This window comes from Scleropages formosus, chromosome 18 (assembly GCF_900964775.1).
Source record: "Scleropages formosus chromosome 18, fSclFor1.1, whole genome shotgun sequence".
NCBI classification, from domain to species: domain Eukaryota; kingdom Metazoa; phylum Chordata; class Actinopteri; order Osteoglossiformes; family Osteoglossidae; genus Scleropages; species Scleropages formosus.
This window is the reverse complement of record NC_041823.1, coordinates 12271019-12290010: the sequence shown is the minus strand read 5'-3', so window position 1 is coordinate 12290010 and position 18992 is coordinate 12271019. Positions and strand designations below refer to the sequence as shown.

The following is an 18992-nucleotide window of genomic DNA, read 5'->3' as shown; positions in this document are numbered from 1 at the left end:
GGGCGTGTCTGTATAGCATTATTTGATTGGGTGTTCAATTCAAAGTTAAGACGCCAACCTTTCTTTACCGACTATTATCTGCAAGCCTTGCAGCAAGGTGACCTGTAATGTAGCATTAATAATACAAGTGTACTGATTTATGCAGCTAGGTATTATTACAGTTTAAATTCAAGATAAAGGAATGAAGGGCACAACAGCAAGAGGGATTCTATCCTGACCTCAGGCATAAACACTAAGTACTTTTTGTCACAGTTTTACATTTCAAGAACTTTTTCTAACTACTTGGATGTATATTTACTGAGATGATCACGTCTCTGTCTGCATAGTCATCCAGTCTGTTTAGCTATCTTTGTGACTATGCTTGGATGTTGATAAGCTTTGGAATGATACTTTCTTAATTAATGTGTGCCACTTCAGTTTTAACAGCAGTACATTTGATTTGAATTATGCATCTGCTGTGTGGGGAAATCAGGTGTGGCTATTGTACACATTTGGACTCAGATATCCATGTACTCCACTGTGGAAGGGGGCTTGATGTCCAAGATTACAAGTTTTCTCTACATAGCCAAAAAATCATACATAACAAACTTTACAATGCTGATTTATATAATAGAATTTGTGATGTACCTAGTCACATAATCATTGATGTATTTTGGAGTAACTCAGTGTCTTGGGTCTTTCAAAATCAAACGCTGTCACCCAGGTGACTGGACAACAGTTGATCAGATATCGCCTCACGGCGGGTCTCCCCCAGTGTTTAAATGAGCGCCGACTGGGAAATACATCTTCAAAAATAAACACCCTATATCATAATATATCCATGTGACTCTTAGTGGACCAATCAGGATTCAACTTCGGCTGTACCAATGCGGTAGGCTCCTTACGTCCCCTTTATTCATAATGAGAACTTGGCTGCACAACGGATTTTGCGAGTAATCCATGTTTGCATGTATCATGTTTCTATATGCGATACAGAGGCCTAATATGAAAGGCCCCGGACCCCTCGATGTTCACTCTGGCATTGCCTGTAATGCGTGCATGGATGGATCCATTTATAATAACCACTTGTTGGACCAAGGTTGCAGTGATCTGGTGCCTATCCCTCAATCGTTGGGCATAAAATTGGGGGTACACTCCTAGACGGGATGCCAGTCCATCGCTGAGTAACCATACACGGTGACTTACTCATTCAAACACTAAGGTCAATTTAGTGTTACCACTTCAGTTTAATTCCATGTCGTTGGAGTGTGGGAGGGAACTGGTGCACTCAGAGACATCCCACATAGACACGGGAAGGAGATACAAACTCAACACAGACTGAGCAGGGAATCCAGGTATTGCATGCTCTATAGCAGCAAAATTTGCAGCCCACACATTGCAACACAGGATAGAAACTACAACATAGACAGCTACAAAACAAAATCAGTTATGGTCTCATTTAGGAGGGCAAAAACATAAGAGGTAGTATTATAAGTAGTATTATACACAAACATTGGGGAAATATGATTAGCTTGAACATTCTTAAGACACGCCCCCTTACAATCCACTTGTTACAAATATGGCTCAATAAAATGTTAAATTTGTAAACATAAAAGACAGCAGAATATGCGCATACAAATTCTGTTTCAAACGGACAAAATATGCGCTTTTTGGAAAATAATGAAACATGGGAAAATCTGTTCTTTAACTACTACTGTTACATCGTACAGGCCGCTGATTCGGATGATATCGTCACTTTTCGGAGGAGCACGAGATCGGAAATGACGTCACGATGTTTTGAGTTTTCAGGAAGTTGGCCAGGAGATCGGCAGTTGTGGCGAAATGTCAATAATTCTGTGGATTGTTTAATTTTCTTCAGTTTCCGATGGACAGGGGTATTTTATGTAAGGGTATTATGTCCTGGTAGATTGGCTGTTACGTCCCAGCTCATCTTGCTAACATTAATTTCTGTGTTTTATTTTTTCTGAACCGAAGAAACCGAGGTGGTAGTCATGACGTTAAGCTCGCTAGCTACTAGCTAGCATTTTATGGCAGTCATTGACGCAGTGACAGAGTCTTTATTTAATATTGAAATTTTGTTAAAGCTGATTATACTGTTTTAATCTTTTGAACTGATATAATCAGTTTGCTGTTGATATACGTGTCGGGGCGTTGTGTTGTGTGTGGATCATGGCCTCGTGTCGTGAGTCAGTGTGTGGGGGTGTCAAAGATCTGATGAGCACTTCTGTTCTGTTGTCAGTTGTCTGCTTGCGAGCGATGTCATTGTCAGTCTTGTGATTTCTAAAACAGAGACTAAATGTCGTGGTGTGTGAAATGTTAGTGGAACTTCACTTGTTCTTGTCTTCCTCACAAAACTAAGTTCAGTATCGTTATCTAGATTCAGAAAACTTAAAGTGAATAAGTTATTTATCATTTATTGTAATACATCTGACTATAGAATCCTCCTCTTCTGTTGTTATTCTGTATATTTTTATTTACAGTATAAAAAATATGCATGTATGTAACAGGATATCTTACTGACAGAGGAGTGAGGGATAATATCACAGAAAACAACTGTTCAGCATCCTATTTTGCCTCAAACTAGCTGTGCAGGACTTCCTGAGACAGTGGCATTCTGGTGCAGTGGGTTACACTGTTGTTTCACAGCACTTGCAGAGCAGGTTTGAATCTGGCTTTGTCTGTCTGAAGGTTTCATGTTCTCCATATGTTTGCTTAGGTTTCCTTTAGCTGCTCTGGTTTCCTGCTACAGTCTTAACATCTGTTTCAGGTGGATTGGTGACTCTAAATTGTCTAGTGTGTGAGTGGATCTTTGAGAATGTGTGTGGCTACCCTGTGATTGATTGGTGAACTGTATACTTGGACCAGCCTAGTGGAATAGGTTCTGGACCACCGTGACCCTGACTTAGATAAGCGGTTAACCAAGAATGGGTGAGGACTTTGAGTGCAGAGTTGCCTTTTTCTCGTGTCGAGAGCCGGAACTTCAATATGCTGTTTACCCGTTTTTATTAATTTTTGAGTAATATGCATGTTTTGCAGGCACAAACTATATGTTTTTCTCCATTTTTTTGTTACTGTATTTTTATATAGCTTATAGAACCTATCAAAGAACTTAAACATAGGGGAGTAATATATATGCACACACGTAAACTCCAATTGACCATGTTGGGAAATTACACAAAGACATTACAAAACCTTATCAGCTCTTCCATTTGCAGTTGACCTCAAATTTCCTTGACAGCGCCATGCTTAAGACATTTTACCTCTTTTTTTCTTCCTCAGAAGCAACTGGCTAGCTAAGGAATGGCATCATTCCCTGACAACACACTGTCAAACTGTGGCATGGAAACATCCAACTTTGCCCATGTTGTCTTTCAAAATGTTGGGAAGACCTACCTTCCTCATGCGGCTCTTGAGTGCCGCTACACCCTCAGCCCATTCATCAAGCCGCACCCGAAAGACTGGGTCGGCATCTTCAAGGTGAGTTTTTCTTTTTTCCTCTCTTCCCACCCATTTGCGTCTTTTTTTTATTCCTATTCTTTAATTTCAAGTGACATGAAAAGAATAGGACTTGGTATTGAATGTACTTTGCCCAGTATGCAGCTGGACCCATTTCAGGAAGACTTGTATAAAACATGCAGACTGGCAGTGGGAGATTAGGATTTTGGCTTCCTCCTCTATTGGAGTTCCCCCACGGAGGGTGGTAATAAAACGTGATGGTACTCACTGACTGTATGTGGCATGTGTTTGAGTGAAAGCCCAGACTAATGTGGAGCCACAGGTGAGGCATGCTGGGACTGGGAGAAGGAGGACCATGAGTCGGCCTCTAATTTGACCCCATCAAAGCAGGGGCTCTGTGGAGCCTTGCCTCTGAACCTCTTTGTGGGGGCCTGCTGAACACATTTGACATATGCTTTGTGGAGCTCTTGTATTTTTACTGAATAATTTAATCTGCTGACAAGAAAATGTGGAAGAAAGCACATTTTATAGGAGCACATTTGTCACATTTTAATTTTAAGTTACCGTACAATAAATTACTTCATACATTCTGAAGAAGTTTGAAGTTTTGTGTTCTTATACCCTTTCTTTCTTGCTCCTACGTCAGCATCTGTTTACATTTATTGATCAGACATATTAATACGTAATAAAATAGGCTTGTGAGCTACAATTACATTTTTTTTGTAGACAGTTGTGCAATAGCTAAGGCTGAGAAAACAAATATATTTTATGCATAAAATATATTTCTAATTAATTTTAAATTTTGGTAATGAGTGGGTTACTGGAGCAGTTTGTAATTCTGGTCCTGCAGACAGCCGGTGTGTTCTGTTTTTGTTCCTACCGCATTGTTAATCAAGTTGTTGTGGAAGGTATTCATTAACTAAACCTCATGATTCAGCTTATGAAAGAAAGAGGTCATTGTGAAATTGCTGTCTTCAGTTGTTTTTAACAGAATTTGAGGAATGTCCATTATTGTGAAGAATATTATACAGATGTTTTCATTTTGGTAATACCTGCATAATGTTACCTTAATCTGATCATTTGTCAGACTTAAACTGATTGAGTGTTGTGCTTAAAGGATTGGTTTATCTTTATTTACCATAACTGATGAATAAATTAAGGATTGAGTTTGTGGTAATTAATATTATTAGCACTATTTTTTTACATTTTTACAATCTTTATATTGTATATCACCTTGGACAAAGGCATAATTTCACTAAAGAATAATAAATAGTTTATGAATTCTGCCGTTAATTCAACAAACAGCTTAGTTAAGGTTAATTAATTACAATCCAAGATGACCCATAACCAGTGTATGCCATGGATTTACAGGACCATAGCTGAAAGATACTTTAAAAATGTGGAGGGTTCCTTAGCATACTGAGAAAATGTAAAGTATTGGGAGTTCCTCAGTGGGGTTAAATCAGTGTTTCCCCATTGATATGTTGGCTCCAGTGGGCAGGCCCATCCATGGAGCTGCCCAAGCTCAGCATAACCCTGGGAAAGTGAGGCCTGGGCTCATAAATCCTTCTTGCGTCCCTGTGGAGTGTTGACAGATGAGCCTGGCGCAAGGATACCTGGGCCATGACTCACATGCCCGCAGCCACGTTCTGCTGCTGACGCATGCTTCCTTGCCCACAGTCAGTGGTGTGTCGTCGCCCCCTGCTGAAGCACAGCTGCAACAGCCTGTGACTTCCAGGGTGCTCTCCCAGGTGAAATTCCCCTCCTGAGTTGCCTCTAGGCAGAACTGGCCCAAGCATTGCTCTGAGAGTAAATCTTGCACAAATGTTATACAAGTCATGGATGACTGCAGCACAGCTCTGACATGAAGTTAATTTTATAGTTTTTCTTCTTTCCTAAAGCAGTTATAGACAGCTATATGCAGACACGATTCCTTCCGTTATCCTGACACGCAGGTGTATTTTGTTACTAGTATGTCACAGCATCACCGAGAATGCATTAAATTTAGCATTCCCTTAAGTTTTTAAGTTCAGGTAACATCTGAATATTACTTACTTCGTCATGACAATCTTGCAAGTCGTGTTGTGTTAACAAGGATGTTTAACTGAAGAATAAGTCGGAAACTGGTAACTTTTTAGTGCTTTGAAAAGTAAAAATGTTTTAATGTGTTTGGATGGGAAATGCAGACTAGGTAGTGTGTGTCCGTGAATGTGGCTGATATCTCTCCATTGCATGTTCATGTGGGTTTTGTGACTTGCGTAAGAACACCCTGAAATCTTTCTGTTGGCTTTTTAAAACAGCAGCTCTTACATGGAGGCATAATTTTAACAGTCATGTGAGCATGGTTTGGACCGTCGGGGCAAGTCGACAGAGTCGCCCGAGGAGAACTCGAACAGGGAGTTTATAATTACCCTGTCAGCTTGCTGCTGAGTGTGACTTGACTGTGTGATTTATTGACAGTTCTCTGTATTTATTCAAACAAATTGTTCCTGTGCATACATGCTGTTAAAAATGGTTGGCACTCTTCAGTCACCTGCAGTTCTCTGCTGTGCAATTACCATGTTATTTATGGCTTTCTCTCCTGTATGGAGGTATAAGCAATGATATCTAAACAAGTTGTACCTTTCCCTCTTCTGGAAAATATTTAACAGAAGTCTTAAATGATATTTCAACACATTGTCTTGAGTCATTTCCATCTCGTTGACTGTGTTTGTTCACTCAGAATAGTTTTTGCAAGTGTGTTCTTTGTGTGTATTTTCAGTGTATTTTACGGTACGTGTTGCCATGCAGTCATCTTCATCTTGTGGAGCTGTTAGTCATCTTCAGTCTGGGCCCAGAGTTAATGCAGTCACACATTTCCTCAAATGTCTTTGGAGCTCTGTAACTGGGGCTACTGCTGGCTAATAACATTAATAATCTTAATGTTTTAATTGCTTCCTGTTCTTTATAGCCATAACACCCCAACTACCACACAGTGCCCATGGGTATTCCTCTCATACTGACATCATTGTCAAAATGACAGTCTTGGAACAAACCGCACAGAGTTGGAAGTAAACGTCAGGGCTGCAAGACCTGAGATCCCAGTGGAGCCCTGAGGAATTTGTGTGTGCGCACGCGCACGTGCGGATCACTTTAGAGGATTGTGGCCTTGCTGTCCGTGTGTCTGCATACATGTGCACATGTGTTTAGAAACACAGGCTTCTCTGCGTGAGTCTGATTCCATCTGACAGTTTTATAGCAGAGGGCTGAAATTATGGATGTATTTTCTGTACTCCCCTCATCAGCCATCAGTTAACAACACATAAAATTCCTATAATTACATCTTGGTTTCCAGTTTGAAGTATGTATAAAATTTTCACCTATTTTGTCCTTCCTGTTTGAAGTTTCAGCTAACTGAACCCATGCTTTCTCTCAGGCTGCATGAAATAAGGGACAGAAAGAAACATTGAAATTATTGCTGAACTTCTTCAGGTCTAAAGTTAATTTGCATTAAACTCAATGTCGTGTTTAAACAGTGATGAAAATTTAATTCATACTTATTTTTATAATTTCCTCCTGGTACTGAAATTTGGCTGCACGGTTTAACTTTAAAGTTTTTGTAAAGTGCTAGTGCAGCAAGTAGCTGCTCCTGGGCTCTGGGTTCAAATTTGGCTGAGCCTATATAGAGTTTGCATGTTTTCCTTGTGTTCACTTGGGTTTCCTTTTAAGGTCTCATGTTTGCTCCTACAGTCCTGAAACTTGTGTTTCAGGTGAAATGGTGACTTTAAATTCTCTTTAGAGTTTGTATGATTCCCCTTTGAAGGAAATGTTGTTTGGGGTGGCACGGTGGCACAGCGAGTAGCGCTGCTGTCTCACAGCGCCTGGGTGGTGCGAGAGAACATGGGTTCGATCCCTGCTCAGTCTGTGTGGAAGTTTGCATGTTCTCCCGTGTCTGCATGGGTTTCCTCTGGGTGCTCCGGTTTCCTCCCACAGTCCAAAGACATGCTGTTCCGATTCCCCTATAGTGTGCGAGTGTCACGGAGCGAGTGTGTTTCACTGATGCATGGATGAGTAACCCCTTGTAAGTAGTGTATCTAACAATGTAGTCACCTTGGTAAATAAGGTGTGTGGGCTAGTAACGCTACATAGTATCCGTTGTAAGACGCTTTGGACAGAAGTGTCTGCTAAGTGAATAAATGTAAGGACTGATCCCTCCACTGGATAACTGTTATCAATAAGGAATGAGGAGAAATTACTTAAAACCATAATATCCAAGTCTAGCTTTTTGACTTCTTCAGTTTCTTCTTAAAATTATTAGTAGCTCATTATAGTGGCTTCTGTACTTAGTAAAGCTTTGCCTAGGTTAAAGCTGTGCTTGTGTTTAAAGGTTGAACGTGAGGTTTGACTCAGAGATCCAAAAAAGTAAAGACAGTAAAAAAATTACAGTGTGGATGTATTGTGAATCTTTCTGTTTTTAAGGCCCATCCCTGTAAGTTGTGTGTTCAGGACTTTAATGGCTCTCTTCTCTGTAGGTTGGCTGGAGCTCTGCACGGGACTACCACACATTCCTGTGGTCACCTCTCCCTGAAAACTATGTGGAGGGAACCACAGTCTCCAGGACGGTGGTGTTTCAAGGTAAAATTGTAGGAAATACTTTTCTGTAGAATGAGCTTGTTTTACTAGGGAGGTAGGGTCAGCTCAGTAAACTACTTAGTAATCAGCTTTTGACTTTTTTAATGTTTTGCAGAACACCATTGTCTTTGTAAAACTGGATGATGACAACCTGTAATGTTCTTAACCTTTAGGTTAGCTGAGTTTCTCTTCATTTTTTTTGTGTAGACTTAACTAGGTGTGTGGTCACATGTAAAAGTGTAAATTGGGGGAAAAAAAAGAGCTTTCAAGTGAGATGGCTGACCACAGGCTATCTCTCAATGTCTCTACTGCTGTTAACAGCCTGCCTGCTCCACAGGGTACTACGTTCCCAGCGATGATGGCGAGTTTTACCAGTTTTGCTACGTCACTCACAAAGGGGAGATCCGCGGGGCCAGCACCCCATTCCAGTTCCGTGCCAGTCTCCCAGCGGATGACCTGCTCACTGTAGAGGATGACAACAATTCAGACATTCTGGTGGTCACGACAAAAGCTGGCATTTTGGAGGTGAACATTTAAGGAGCCTATTCCATTCTGGGCCCGCAAACAATGTGAAGCATTAATGAACAGGATGCCATAAACAGTGACCATCATTCTGCAGTCTACGGGGCCGTTTGCTTACGTTTCTAGTATTCTTGGTTGTGGACAGTTTTTCCCTCCTTTTAATTTTAGCTTGTAGCCAGGAAGCATGCAGAACATGATACAATAGTATGACTACAAAAAGATAGCCATTTTCCTGACTAGCCCAATGTTTTCTTTTGCAGAAAAAGCTGGAAGAGTTGCAGAAGGACAATGAGGATCTGACAAAAGAGGTTGCTGATCTGCAGAAAGAAAAGGAGCGAGTTCTGGAGGAACAGAAAAAATTGCAGAGATTGTGTGAGCAGGAGAGAGAGGTCTGCACTCAGCTAAAAACTGAGAACCAGGTGAGAAGAGGAGGAGAAGTAGGGCGAGGAGAGGTAGGTGAGGGAAAGAGAGATCTGAGGCTTGCATCCGGCAGAGGAGAGGAAGAGGTGGAGAGGATCCCCCTGGCTAGAGGGGGCTACATCATGTTTTCAGCCGCCTCCCCTGCCTTTTTTGATCTTTGTGTGCGATGCCCTGAGTCAGGCTGCCCAGCTTTCCTTCGTTTGAAGAATTCTTAGCCCACCATCGATCACAGGTAGAAACATAAAAAAAGTCAAATACTGTTCCTATGAACTTTGTCTTCAAAGGGCCATCTTAAGTCTAAGATTCATGGCATCTGCAGGCAGGGCAGAAAGAGACTGTGCACGTGCTTGTATGCACGTGCATATTAGTGTGTGTGCCTCTCTCTGTGCATGTGTCTGTATATGCTCCTTACATCTCGTGTGTGTTTGTGTGTATCAGTCATGATTTATGAGCAATCCTGCTCCTTGTTCCATGGTATGGGAAACATTTGTCTGACTTTGCTCACTAGTTGGGAAGTATTCTGTTTCTGGGGGCTGGTGTCACTTGGTGCCACAACACTCACAGCATGTGAGCACAGTGCCAAGGCCACACAACCTCTTTGCTGCTGGAATATGTTAGTTAACAGCACTAGAGCAGCGACTGGCCTTTGACAGAGCACTACCAGAGAATCAGTTACATACTTTTTTTGACAAGCCGTCTCTGTGCTGTGTGTTTTTAATGGGCACCTCTGTTTATGACTATATGAATACTGGACAGTGTTCATGGGTTTAGTCTAACACTTTATTAAGCTGTTTCTGGATTCGGGGGGTAAAACCATGTACATTTCTGCTCAGGAGCCCATGGGGTTGTGTAGTTTTAGACTTCTAGTGCCCCCTAGTGTGGCGATCATGTCTGATGTCTGATACTGTTCAGTTCATTTTATTTTCATATAGGGTGCATCTCAGTGAGGTGACTCAGTGTTGGTCATTGTGTCCAGCAATGAAAAGAGAAGCCAAAAAGACAATAAGCAGACAACGCTGTATGCTAATGTATTGATAAAAATGAGCCATCTGGCAACTGAGGAGAGGAAAACAAAAAAAAAAACTCCTAGCTGAGGGAATTAAGAGAGTAATAAACTTTTTGGGAACCAAGTACCAGTTGTTGCCCTCCAGGGCAGATAAGGATGTCAGGAGGATCAGTCTGTGATCAGGGTACATTACCTGATACCTCCCCCTCTACCACAGATACCTGATGCATTCAGTGTACTTGTGCAGAAGGGGCTTTCGTATAGACTGTTTACTTTGTGTGTGAGTGAGTGAGGGTGCGTGCATGAGTCTGAGAAAGAGAGATTACTTTCATGTTCTCCTGTCTGAAACAGATGGTCCTGGCAGCATTTCAGACACTTTGTGAATTATTTAGTTGGTGAGTATTGACAAGTTCCAACAAGTTGGAATTTTATGCCATGGGTACTTATGCCCTTTGTGAATCAGCTATGATGGTGGAACCACAGGGGATTCTGGCCCAGACTCTACATTCTGTGCCTTTCCTGTGTATGAGAGGGAAGTCACATGATCTGGCTGGGTCCCAGTATAAGGGCTGCTGCTTGGAGTCTCTGTACAAAGTCGTCATTCCATGGGTGTTGGAGGGATAGAGGGTGGGTGTACCCCTTTCATGTTGTCTTTCTTAAATTGAGATATAAATTTGATAGGAATAATTTTATGACCCCCCCCACCTACATCTGGAATTTTTTTGCTCCTGGCCTGTACATGTTGCTTTCAATACTAGTCTTGTTTCTTTTATTTGTGCATGATCAGCCAACCTTCTGGTGGTGCTAGTGTTTATAGCCCAGAATCCAAAAGATGATGCAATTTTACTTTCTCTGGCTTGCTGAAGTGCATGCCCTTTTACTCCCTTCCCCGAGGAGCTGTTTTGTTTTGTTGCTCAGAGGCAGCCTGCAGTTAACCACATATACCTTCCCACGGTATGGGGCACCCCACCATGCTGGGCTATCACTTTGTCCACTATCACTGACAGTGTGTATCTCTTATACCATTTCAGGAGCTCCAGTGTAGTGTGCATACCCTACGGGATGAGGCAGAGGAGGCCAGGAGGAGGCACACAGAAACCAGCAGCAGAGTTGTCCAGCTGGAGGAGGACCTCATTGGGGTAACACAGAGGGCAATCCAGAAGGAGACAGATTTGGATTGGTGAGTTGTGAAGGAGCTTTTTTGGATATATTATTGTGCATTATTTGTTTCTTCTGCAACTTGCAGAACTTCCAATGCTTAGCAGCCAGATGTTTCCTGAAACAAGTAATGTAAAGTAGCTTGCTGGAGGATTTAAAGGCAATATGCCTGAATTTACACTCGCCTCCTTCTGGCTGCACCCATTTCCTTAAAGTCTGTGGTTGCCTCCATCTGAAGAATAACATTATAAGATGGAATCTTGGCCTGTTGATGGCTTAGGGGTGTGGCTGTTTCAAGAAAAAAAAATGATTACATATGACTAGAATTTAATGGATATTGTATTCATCTACAGCCTCAGGGACAGGGTGAAAAAGCTGACCCAAGAGAAAGATGTGCTGGAATCTCAGCTGAAGAACGAGAGGGATGAGAAGGAGTTGTACAAGGTGATGATCAGTGCCTTTGAGGAGGGTTTCTCTGCTGCAGTGTGATCACTCCCATTTACACCTTGTTCAGACGCATGTTCTTGTCTGTTTTCAGTGTCTGTTAAGATGTGTTCCTCTGCTTCTGTTCGGAGTCTGGTCTGTTTTTAAGCCAAAAAGATATGGTTTAAGGTTTTACCAGTCTGCGGTTCATTTCTTGCTACTAGTGTAGCATTATAGTGATCATAATTCAGTAGAAAGTCAGTGAGCTTGCTGTTGCAGCAATTAATATTATTTACTCGTTTAGCTGAAGCTTTTCTAAAAAGTGACTTATCGAAGATGTGTACATTAAGTTGCCTACAATAGTTTACCCTTTAGACAGCTGAGTGTTTTTTACTGTATCAATTTAGGGTAAATACTTTGTTCAGAAATACTACAGCAGGAACAGGGAATTGAACTGTGGATCTTTTATTGGAAGGCAGTAGCTCAAAACCACTGCTCCACCTGCTGCCTCATTGTACCTTATGTTGTTATTGTTTTGACAAGTGGAGCATATTCAGCGTCACTTTACTCACCTCTGTTGAAGCCATGCTGTAGAATGTGCAGAAGTGTGTTAAATAAATAAAATCTCTCTGGCCTGGAACTACATACATTTCATGGACATTATTGGTGTTCAGGTTTTACTTTGGCTGTGATTAAACTGTGAAAGTTTTACATGCCTGTGTTTAACCAGGGCTTTAGTTGTTGTGTATTGTTGATGGTTTCCGTCTGTGTGCTTCTCATTCTTGGGCCAGTTATTGCTGCATGGCCACAGAAACACTGTCAGACCTGTGTCTAATTTAGCCTGCCTTTCATTGAGCAGTGATAGACTAAGTTTTATTGCCAGGTTCTCCACTCTCCTCCTTGGGGTTATCGTGTTTGTTTTGAGCCATAAATTCACTTTGATCAAAGTTAGTAATGAATGTACTTACTCTTAGATGTGGTACACACAACAGTAACAAGGTAGAAGTGGAGGTGCCCTTTAAAGAGCCGTGTGTGTCGTGCAGATCCATCTGAAGAACAGGGAGCTGGAGAACACAAAGCTGACAGCCGAGCTGCAGCTGCTGAAGTCAGTGGATGTGAACAAGGAGAACATGATCATTCAGCTGAAAGAGGAGGCTGGCCAGTTGAAGTTGTGCCTGGCAGAGAAGGAGAAGCTGCAGAGGGAGATTCTGGCCCAGGCCTCTCCCCTGGTACTTTTTGTTTGTATACACTGTCTGTATGTGAAAGGCTTCATGAAGAAATGCATTTAACATACTCTTTATAATCTATAAAACAGTCCATATCCACCTTGTCATGCTTTTAACTGATTCCATACCCACAAACATCAATATTGTATAGCTCAGAATGGGTTCTAATACACTTAATCCAGATATAATTGATTATAGATGGTTTTGCCGCACTATTGCCAGCAACAGACACTACATATATATTTTATGTGTACGTCTGAGTGTGTGTACAGTTCCTCCTTAGTGCATTATGTTCATGGTAAATTTGTGTGTTTTTGACAGAGAGAGAAGGACATTCTGAAAGAGCAGCTGCACCAAGCTGAGGAGCAGCTGCAGGCTACACGTCAACAGGCCTCCATGCTGATGTCCGAACTGAGGGAGGTGTCAAGCATGCGAGACCGCAGTGCGGCTGAGCTTTATCGCACCCGGCAAGAGGTGGAAGAGCTGCTCAAGGGTCATGCACATAACCAAGCTGAACGCAACCTCCGAGGGGCCACCATTCACCAGCAAACAGTATGTCAGATCCTAGACCCTGCCTTAGTCCCTCCAGCTGCTCCTTACCATGTCCTGACCACAGTGATGCTCTTTGCTTCAGGGGAGTCGGGAGGAGGCTGGTTCTGGGGCTGCCACGGTGACAGAGGCAGAGCTGAAGAGGGAGGTGGAAGACCTGAAGTTGAGGCTGCAGATGGCCGGAGAGCACTATAAAGAAAAATATAAGGAGTGTCAAAAGTACCAGAGACAGGTGGCCAAGCTCTCGGAGCTGCAAGGGGTCAGTCTGACATGTTTTAGAAGAAACTGTGCTTGTTGCCATAGGAACTCTGCCTCAGTGTCTTGAAGTTCCACAAAACCAAGAAATTGATCAAGGCATAAACACATTTGCTGATAGCAGCATTAAAGTCCCAGATTTATTTAAAATTGTTTCTTAATTCATTAAATAGTATGATTAAAATTGGAAAATTAATTAGTATTAACAGTAGTGAAAATTACCTTCTGAATTAATGTGTACACAGTCACCTAATTTAGCATTCCATTGTTTGTTCACTGTTGTAGCTCCTACCAGTTAGACAATCACTTCCGGTAATTGAGCACTAGTGTGACATTAGCTTTCAGTCAGGCATCTGAAAATTCTGAAGTTGAGGGTCACCACAATACGTGGCCCGTGAATTCCATCCGCTGAGACCAGACAACTGTTGTGCGCGTTGTCAGTATGTTGGTTTCTGTTTGAAGGAGCTGAAGAGGAGCGCAGTGACATCCAGTGCTTCCACAGCAGAAGTGGCAGTAGGTGCTAAGAGTCCAGAACCCCCAGGTAACCCTCACCCCTGCACTCTGCTGCTGCTGCTCTATACATACTTACTTGAAATATGTACAGTTAAGCCCCGGTTCCTACCCATTCCTCACTGCTTCAGGGAGCCCATTCTCTGTGGATGTTGCACTTGACCCCCTGACTCAAGAAAGTCTTAAAGATGTAAACAGAGGAATGAGTGAGAAAAGCGAGAAATACAGAAGATGCAAGCAGATGCTGAGTGTAAGTACACTGTATACATGTGCATGAAGCTCACAGATTATGGTTTCTCTACAAACTGGTTTATGGTGTCTGTGTATTTTATGTTTAGAGAAAGCAACGGTGTTGAGAATAGGTTTATGTAGAGATGGAGGGGTGATGATGATGCTTTAAGTGTCAAAGAGAGAAATGGAGGTGGTTGTAACAGGGTTTTATATGTTTTATGTGTAGGAGGAAAAGGAGAGGAGCAGCATGTTGGTGGATGAGCTGGCTAAAATGGAGGTGAAGTGGAAGGAGCAGGTGAAGATCAATGATGGCCTCAAGCTGCAGCTGGCAGCAGAGGAGGACCGTTACAAGGTAACGATCTTGCTTCCTTAGAACGCTGATGCCACGTGCTGGAGCCTTATAAGGGCAAGGACTGTTTTTCACACTATAATTACTTATAATGAGAGGCATTACTTCAAATAGGGCAGCAAGGAAATGGAGATGACCACTGTTAGGGATGTATCAGAAAGCATGACCACTTCAAGGCCACCTGCAGTGGAGAAGATCATATTTAGGGTAAACATCAATGCTGACAGGAGAGGACTGCATAGAGAAGCACAATAGCAAAACAGGAGGAGAGTAAGTTCTCTGCAGCCACTTCAGCATAGCTGTACTGATGAAGACCACTCTCAGGCTAGTAGAAACTAACCTTTGGTCCACCGAGAGAGCATTGAGGTCTTCTTGTATCATTTGCACTGGGTTATCTCGTACTTTTAGGCCCTGAAATCTGCATTCTTTCAAACATGTTTTTATCTGTTTGAAACAAAGGAGCTCCACTTTGATACTATATTTGGATTAGCCTAAATAAAGGAGTACCAAGGTTTATGGGCCAGCTCTCTCAGGGACATCTTTTATGATTGTTTATGAAGAGACTTGAGATGTGGAGACTGAAGAGTCCCAAAGGCTTGCCTCCCTAATGCAGTTGCTGGCTCACAGTGTTTCACCCAAACCCAGGACTGCTATTGTCCAGAAAGAGTATAGTTTTATAAGATGGTTGTGATGTAAATACGCTAATTACGTTGTCCGCATCACTGGCTCCAAACCTCCACTCTGTCTCCACTTTAAATTAAATGCAGGATCAGATCTAAGTTTATTTGATGTCATTTGGGATCATTTCAACAAAGTTAGTATCTCCAATATATCGTCAACATTTCTTTGTTGCAGAGTCAGGTGGCAGAAAAGGGAAGGGAGGTAAAAGAACTGAAGGAGAGCCTTGCCTTGCTTGTGAAAGAGAAGGAGAAACTAGAGGAGGTAAGCACTGGAGTTCTGTTATGTGGAGACGGCCGTGTTCAGGCTAAGAATGTTGTGTTTTGGCTTGGTATCCGGTTTGGGTTTATCATTGCTCTCTAATTGCACCACCAAAGCCAGTGACTTCTTTTTTTTTCCATTCAATTACTGTGAACCACAGAAAGAGCCGCATGGACCAAAATGTCTGAAAGGTAACGCAGTTGCCGTTCGGAAGGCAAAATGACCCAGTTTGAGGTTGAGACTCAATAAATGAAATTGGCGCCTCCAAAAAAACATCAATAAAATGCAGACTTAAAAATTCCTTTGAAAACAAGTTTTTTTTTTTTTTTTTTTAATGAAGGAGCTAATTAAACTGTTTGTGTGAGAGTGGAAGCACTGAGTCCGCTGGACTGGGTTACCATGTCTTTTATGGGCATGTGATGTATTGTTTGGAGAAGCGACGGAAAGCATTGACGTAGGAATGGAAGCCTGTGTGTCTGATTACAAGCTCTCATGAGCACATATGAGAAGATGTATTTGAATGGGTTGCTGCCTTTGTAATTTGAGGTAAAAATGTCCTCGCTTGGTTCCCATCTTAAGCTGGAATACGTCATAGCAATTTTGATCATTTACGGTTTTGTTTTTGGTAATTCTGAAACCATATGACACACACAGACTCGCTGCTTAATCAGGGACATAGTCTTTGGTCCACTGAAAGGCAAGTTAATTTCCCCCATAAGTTTGCCTTGGGTAGTTAAATAAAAGTGGGTGCTGGCAGAAACAAACAGTTCCACAACATCTTCCATTAGTTATGTTTATTTGAAGGACCTCACTCTTGTTCAGTTTAACATGTATTTAATAAGTCCCAAAATGTAGTCCTTTGCTGCCATCCCTTTGTGATAGAGCGCCTGTTACTACAGGTCTACACCAGTAATACTAGTTCAGTCTTTCTGATGGGTTACAGGAATTATTGGGCTGTTTGGAAGATGGCATTCAGCCACCCTCTGATCTGTTTGAACTTAGCCCTTCTGCATCCCTACTATGTGGTCTTTTGGAATTTGTTTTGCTTTTTTATTTATGCAATTTTTTCTGCTTTTTTATTTATGCAATTTTTTCTGTTGGTTTGTGCAACGCGGGTAATATTGCAAACACGTAGGAGCTGCATAAGAGGTTGGACAGAGAGCTAGAGCAGCAAGCTGCAAGCAACGGTGCTGAGCGGAGTCAGCCTGTGTTCCTGCAGTACCCACTGCCGTACCCCCAGGAGCCCTCCCCGCTGACTCCCCTGGTGCCGGGGCTTCCTGTCGACCTGCAGTTTGGCAACCCCTACAGTAAAATTCACACTCAAGGTGGGACCCCCTTTTCTACCCAGAATCCACACACAAAACAGGCCCAAGTATGAGCAATCGTCTCCGTGTGCAGTGACCATTTTCCCCTGGACTGCGACCAGGGTCTCTTTAAGAATCACATGCTTGCTCTCTCTCTACCAAGATGGTGCTGACAGCGAGTTCTTGAAAGACCAGGTTCCCAGATGCCCACCTATGGACTCTCCCTCTTGGGACCGCGATGTTGTCTGCATTCAGCCGTCCCGCAACCTGAGCCGCCCCGACGGACTGGAGGACCCCGAGGAGCAAGGCAGCGTGAGTTTCATTTAACATCCGTTACATGACAGACCCGTTGTGATGATTGCTTTCTGCAGTACGTGATAGCTCATGTTTGCTGGAGAACACAGGTGTGAAACTTTCCTTGGTGGACCTCACCTGCTCTGTTTTTAACATCAGTGTGGAGGTGTCATTAAGGACTGTAAAATAATGCAGCATTCAAAGAACTGAGAGTGCTCATAGCTGCAGTGTACTGAGACTATGGAAATCACAGGTATGTGAAAGTTGCTCTTTGGCCACCCAACAGGACAGCTGTGAGGGCCAGCCAGAGACAGGAGAGGTCTGCAGTCCCCCAGTGGATGACGGTCAGGCCCCTTTCTCCTTTGACTCAAGGTAACCTGGAGCAGAGGCCATACTTCTTAACATTTAATGAAACCTTCTAGGCTCACGTTTGAGGATCATATTGTATCAAACATCCAAGCTGCCACTCTGCCTTACTACACAGCAGTGTTGAGTCTCACTGGTGTAGAAGAGGAGGCCTTCACTTACCGCACATAGCCCACCCATGTAGACAGACAGATGCTTTTCATTATGCTGTTAGGTTTTGCCAGCATTGTGTGGCTGCATCACAGTGTTGGTGAACAGGGGCTTCATCATTTAATGGGTGGCCTGCTGGGTAGTTAGGAATGGTGCGTGTGACCAAAAAATGGCAAATTGAGGTCCCTTGCACCTTGCTGTTTTACCATTTTGAAAAGTATCCAAGTAGAACTGTTTTCTTGAAAAAATGTCCCTATAAATTAGCATGATTGTGAGAGATGTTATTTTTGGTAAGCAGTGGAATTAAGTACTGAAATGTTACATTTTAATAATAAAGCACCCTTATAATACCCCATGCATCCGTGGGAATAATCTGGTTTTTCACATGTGCAAACAACAAAGCAACACATGGCCTGTATTCCTTTGTGTAGCACGGAGGTCCAGAAGCGCTGCCCCCTGTGTGAGGTTATCTTCCCTCCCAACTATGAGCAGCGCAAGTTCGAGGAGCACGTGGAGAGCCACTGGAAGGTGTGCCCCATGTGCAGTGAGCAGTTTCCCCTGGACTGTGACCAGGGTCTCTTTGAGAATCATGTGCTCACGCACTTCTCCAGAGATGTGCTCACCTTTGATTAGGAGAGCTTGCTGCCCCTGGTTTGTCATCCAATGCAAAGAGCAAATGGGGCAACTTGTTTAATCTCTGTTGTGAGACATTAGCTTGTCAACCTAATCGCATGCACTGAATGTCAAGATGATTTGGGATAAAGACATCATAATCAGTCCTGTTTCTCTTCGTAGTAAGTGCAGACAAGATTAGGAACAGATGCCTGATATTTTATTAAATAGTGACTTTATCATATAAGTATTTTACACTTAGAGCATTGGTTGTGAAAATCATATAACATTTATAGCATAAAGGACACTGGGGGAAAAAAATGTTACTACTTGTCCCAGAGAACTATGCTCTCTAGTTCAAATGTTTATTTTCTCATCTGCACAGTGCTTTACCATATTATCAAGATTATTTACCTTCGTGCTGGGCTTCTGTAACATCTAAATTTGACAGTTAACAGTGGTTCTCTATAAACATTTAATTGCTTTAATTTTTGAGTTAATAAAACATGATCAGGGTGAGCTGAGATTGCTCCCCCAAGTGCTGTGTGGCTCTTTATAATAAAGTCTTTGTTTGAAATCAACTGTGTTTGTTTTCATGTCCCACTACTGAA

The 18992-nt window shown here is 42.4% G+C and overlaps 1 protein-coding gene across 5 annotated transcripts; it reads left to right on the top strand.

The window, feature by feature from the left end:
- Nucleotides 1-89: 89 nt before the first annotated feature.
- Nucleotides 90-18958, top strand: tax1bp1b (Tax1 (human T-cell leukemia virus type I) binding protein 1b). Of its 5 annotated transcripts, none has more exons than XM_018740684.2 (18): nt 90-223; nt 3280-3477; nt 7968-8070; nt 8405-8592; nt 8850-9008; nt 11047-11195; nt 11527-11617; nt 12640-12825; nt 13144-13374; nt 13457-13630; nt 14089-14167; nt 14268-14386; nt 14594-14719; nt 15572-15658; nt 16791-16980; nt 17123-17271; nt 17540-17625; nt 18201-18958. In XM_018740684.2, the coding sequence occupies exons 2-18, from the start codon at nt 3301-3303 to the stop codon at nt 18400-18402; spliced, it is 2496 nt and encodes an 831-aa protein (XP_018596200.1). In that variant the 5' UTR covers nt 90-223; nt 3280-3300; the 3' UTR covers nt 18403-18958. The 5 variants fall into 5 exon arrangements, with proteins under 5 accessions (XP_018596200.1, XP_018596197.1, XP_018596198.1 ...); XM_018740681.2 differs by having other exon boundaries at nt 90-236; XM_018740682.2 differs by lacking the exon at nt 90-223 and adding an exon at nt 1771-1874.
- The last annotated feature ends 34 nt before the right edge of the window (nt 18959-18992 follow it).

Coding starts and splice junctions, on each gene's coding strand:
- tax1bp1b (XM_018740684.2), top strand. CDS start 3,301: ATGGCATCATTCCCTGACAACACACTGTCAAACTGTGGCATGGAAACA. Junction 9,009..11,046: donor AGCTAAAAACTGAGAACCAG/GTGAGAAGAGGA, acceptor ATACCATTTCAG/GAGCTCCAGTGTAGTGTGCA. Junction 13,375..13,456: donor CCACCATTCACCAGCAAACA/GTATGTCAGATC, acceptor TCTTTGCTTCAG/GGGAGTCGGGAGGAGGCTGG.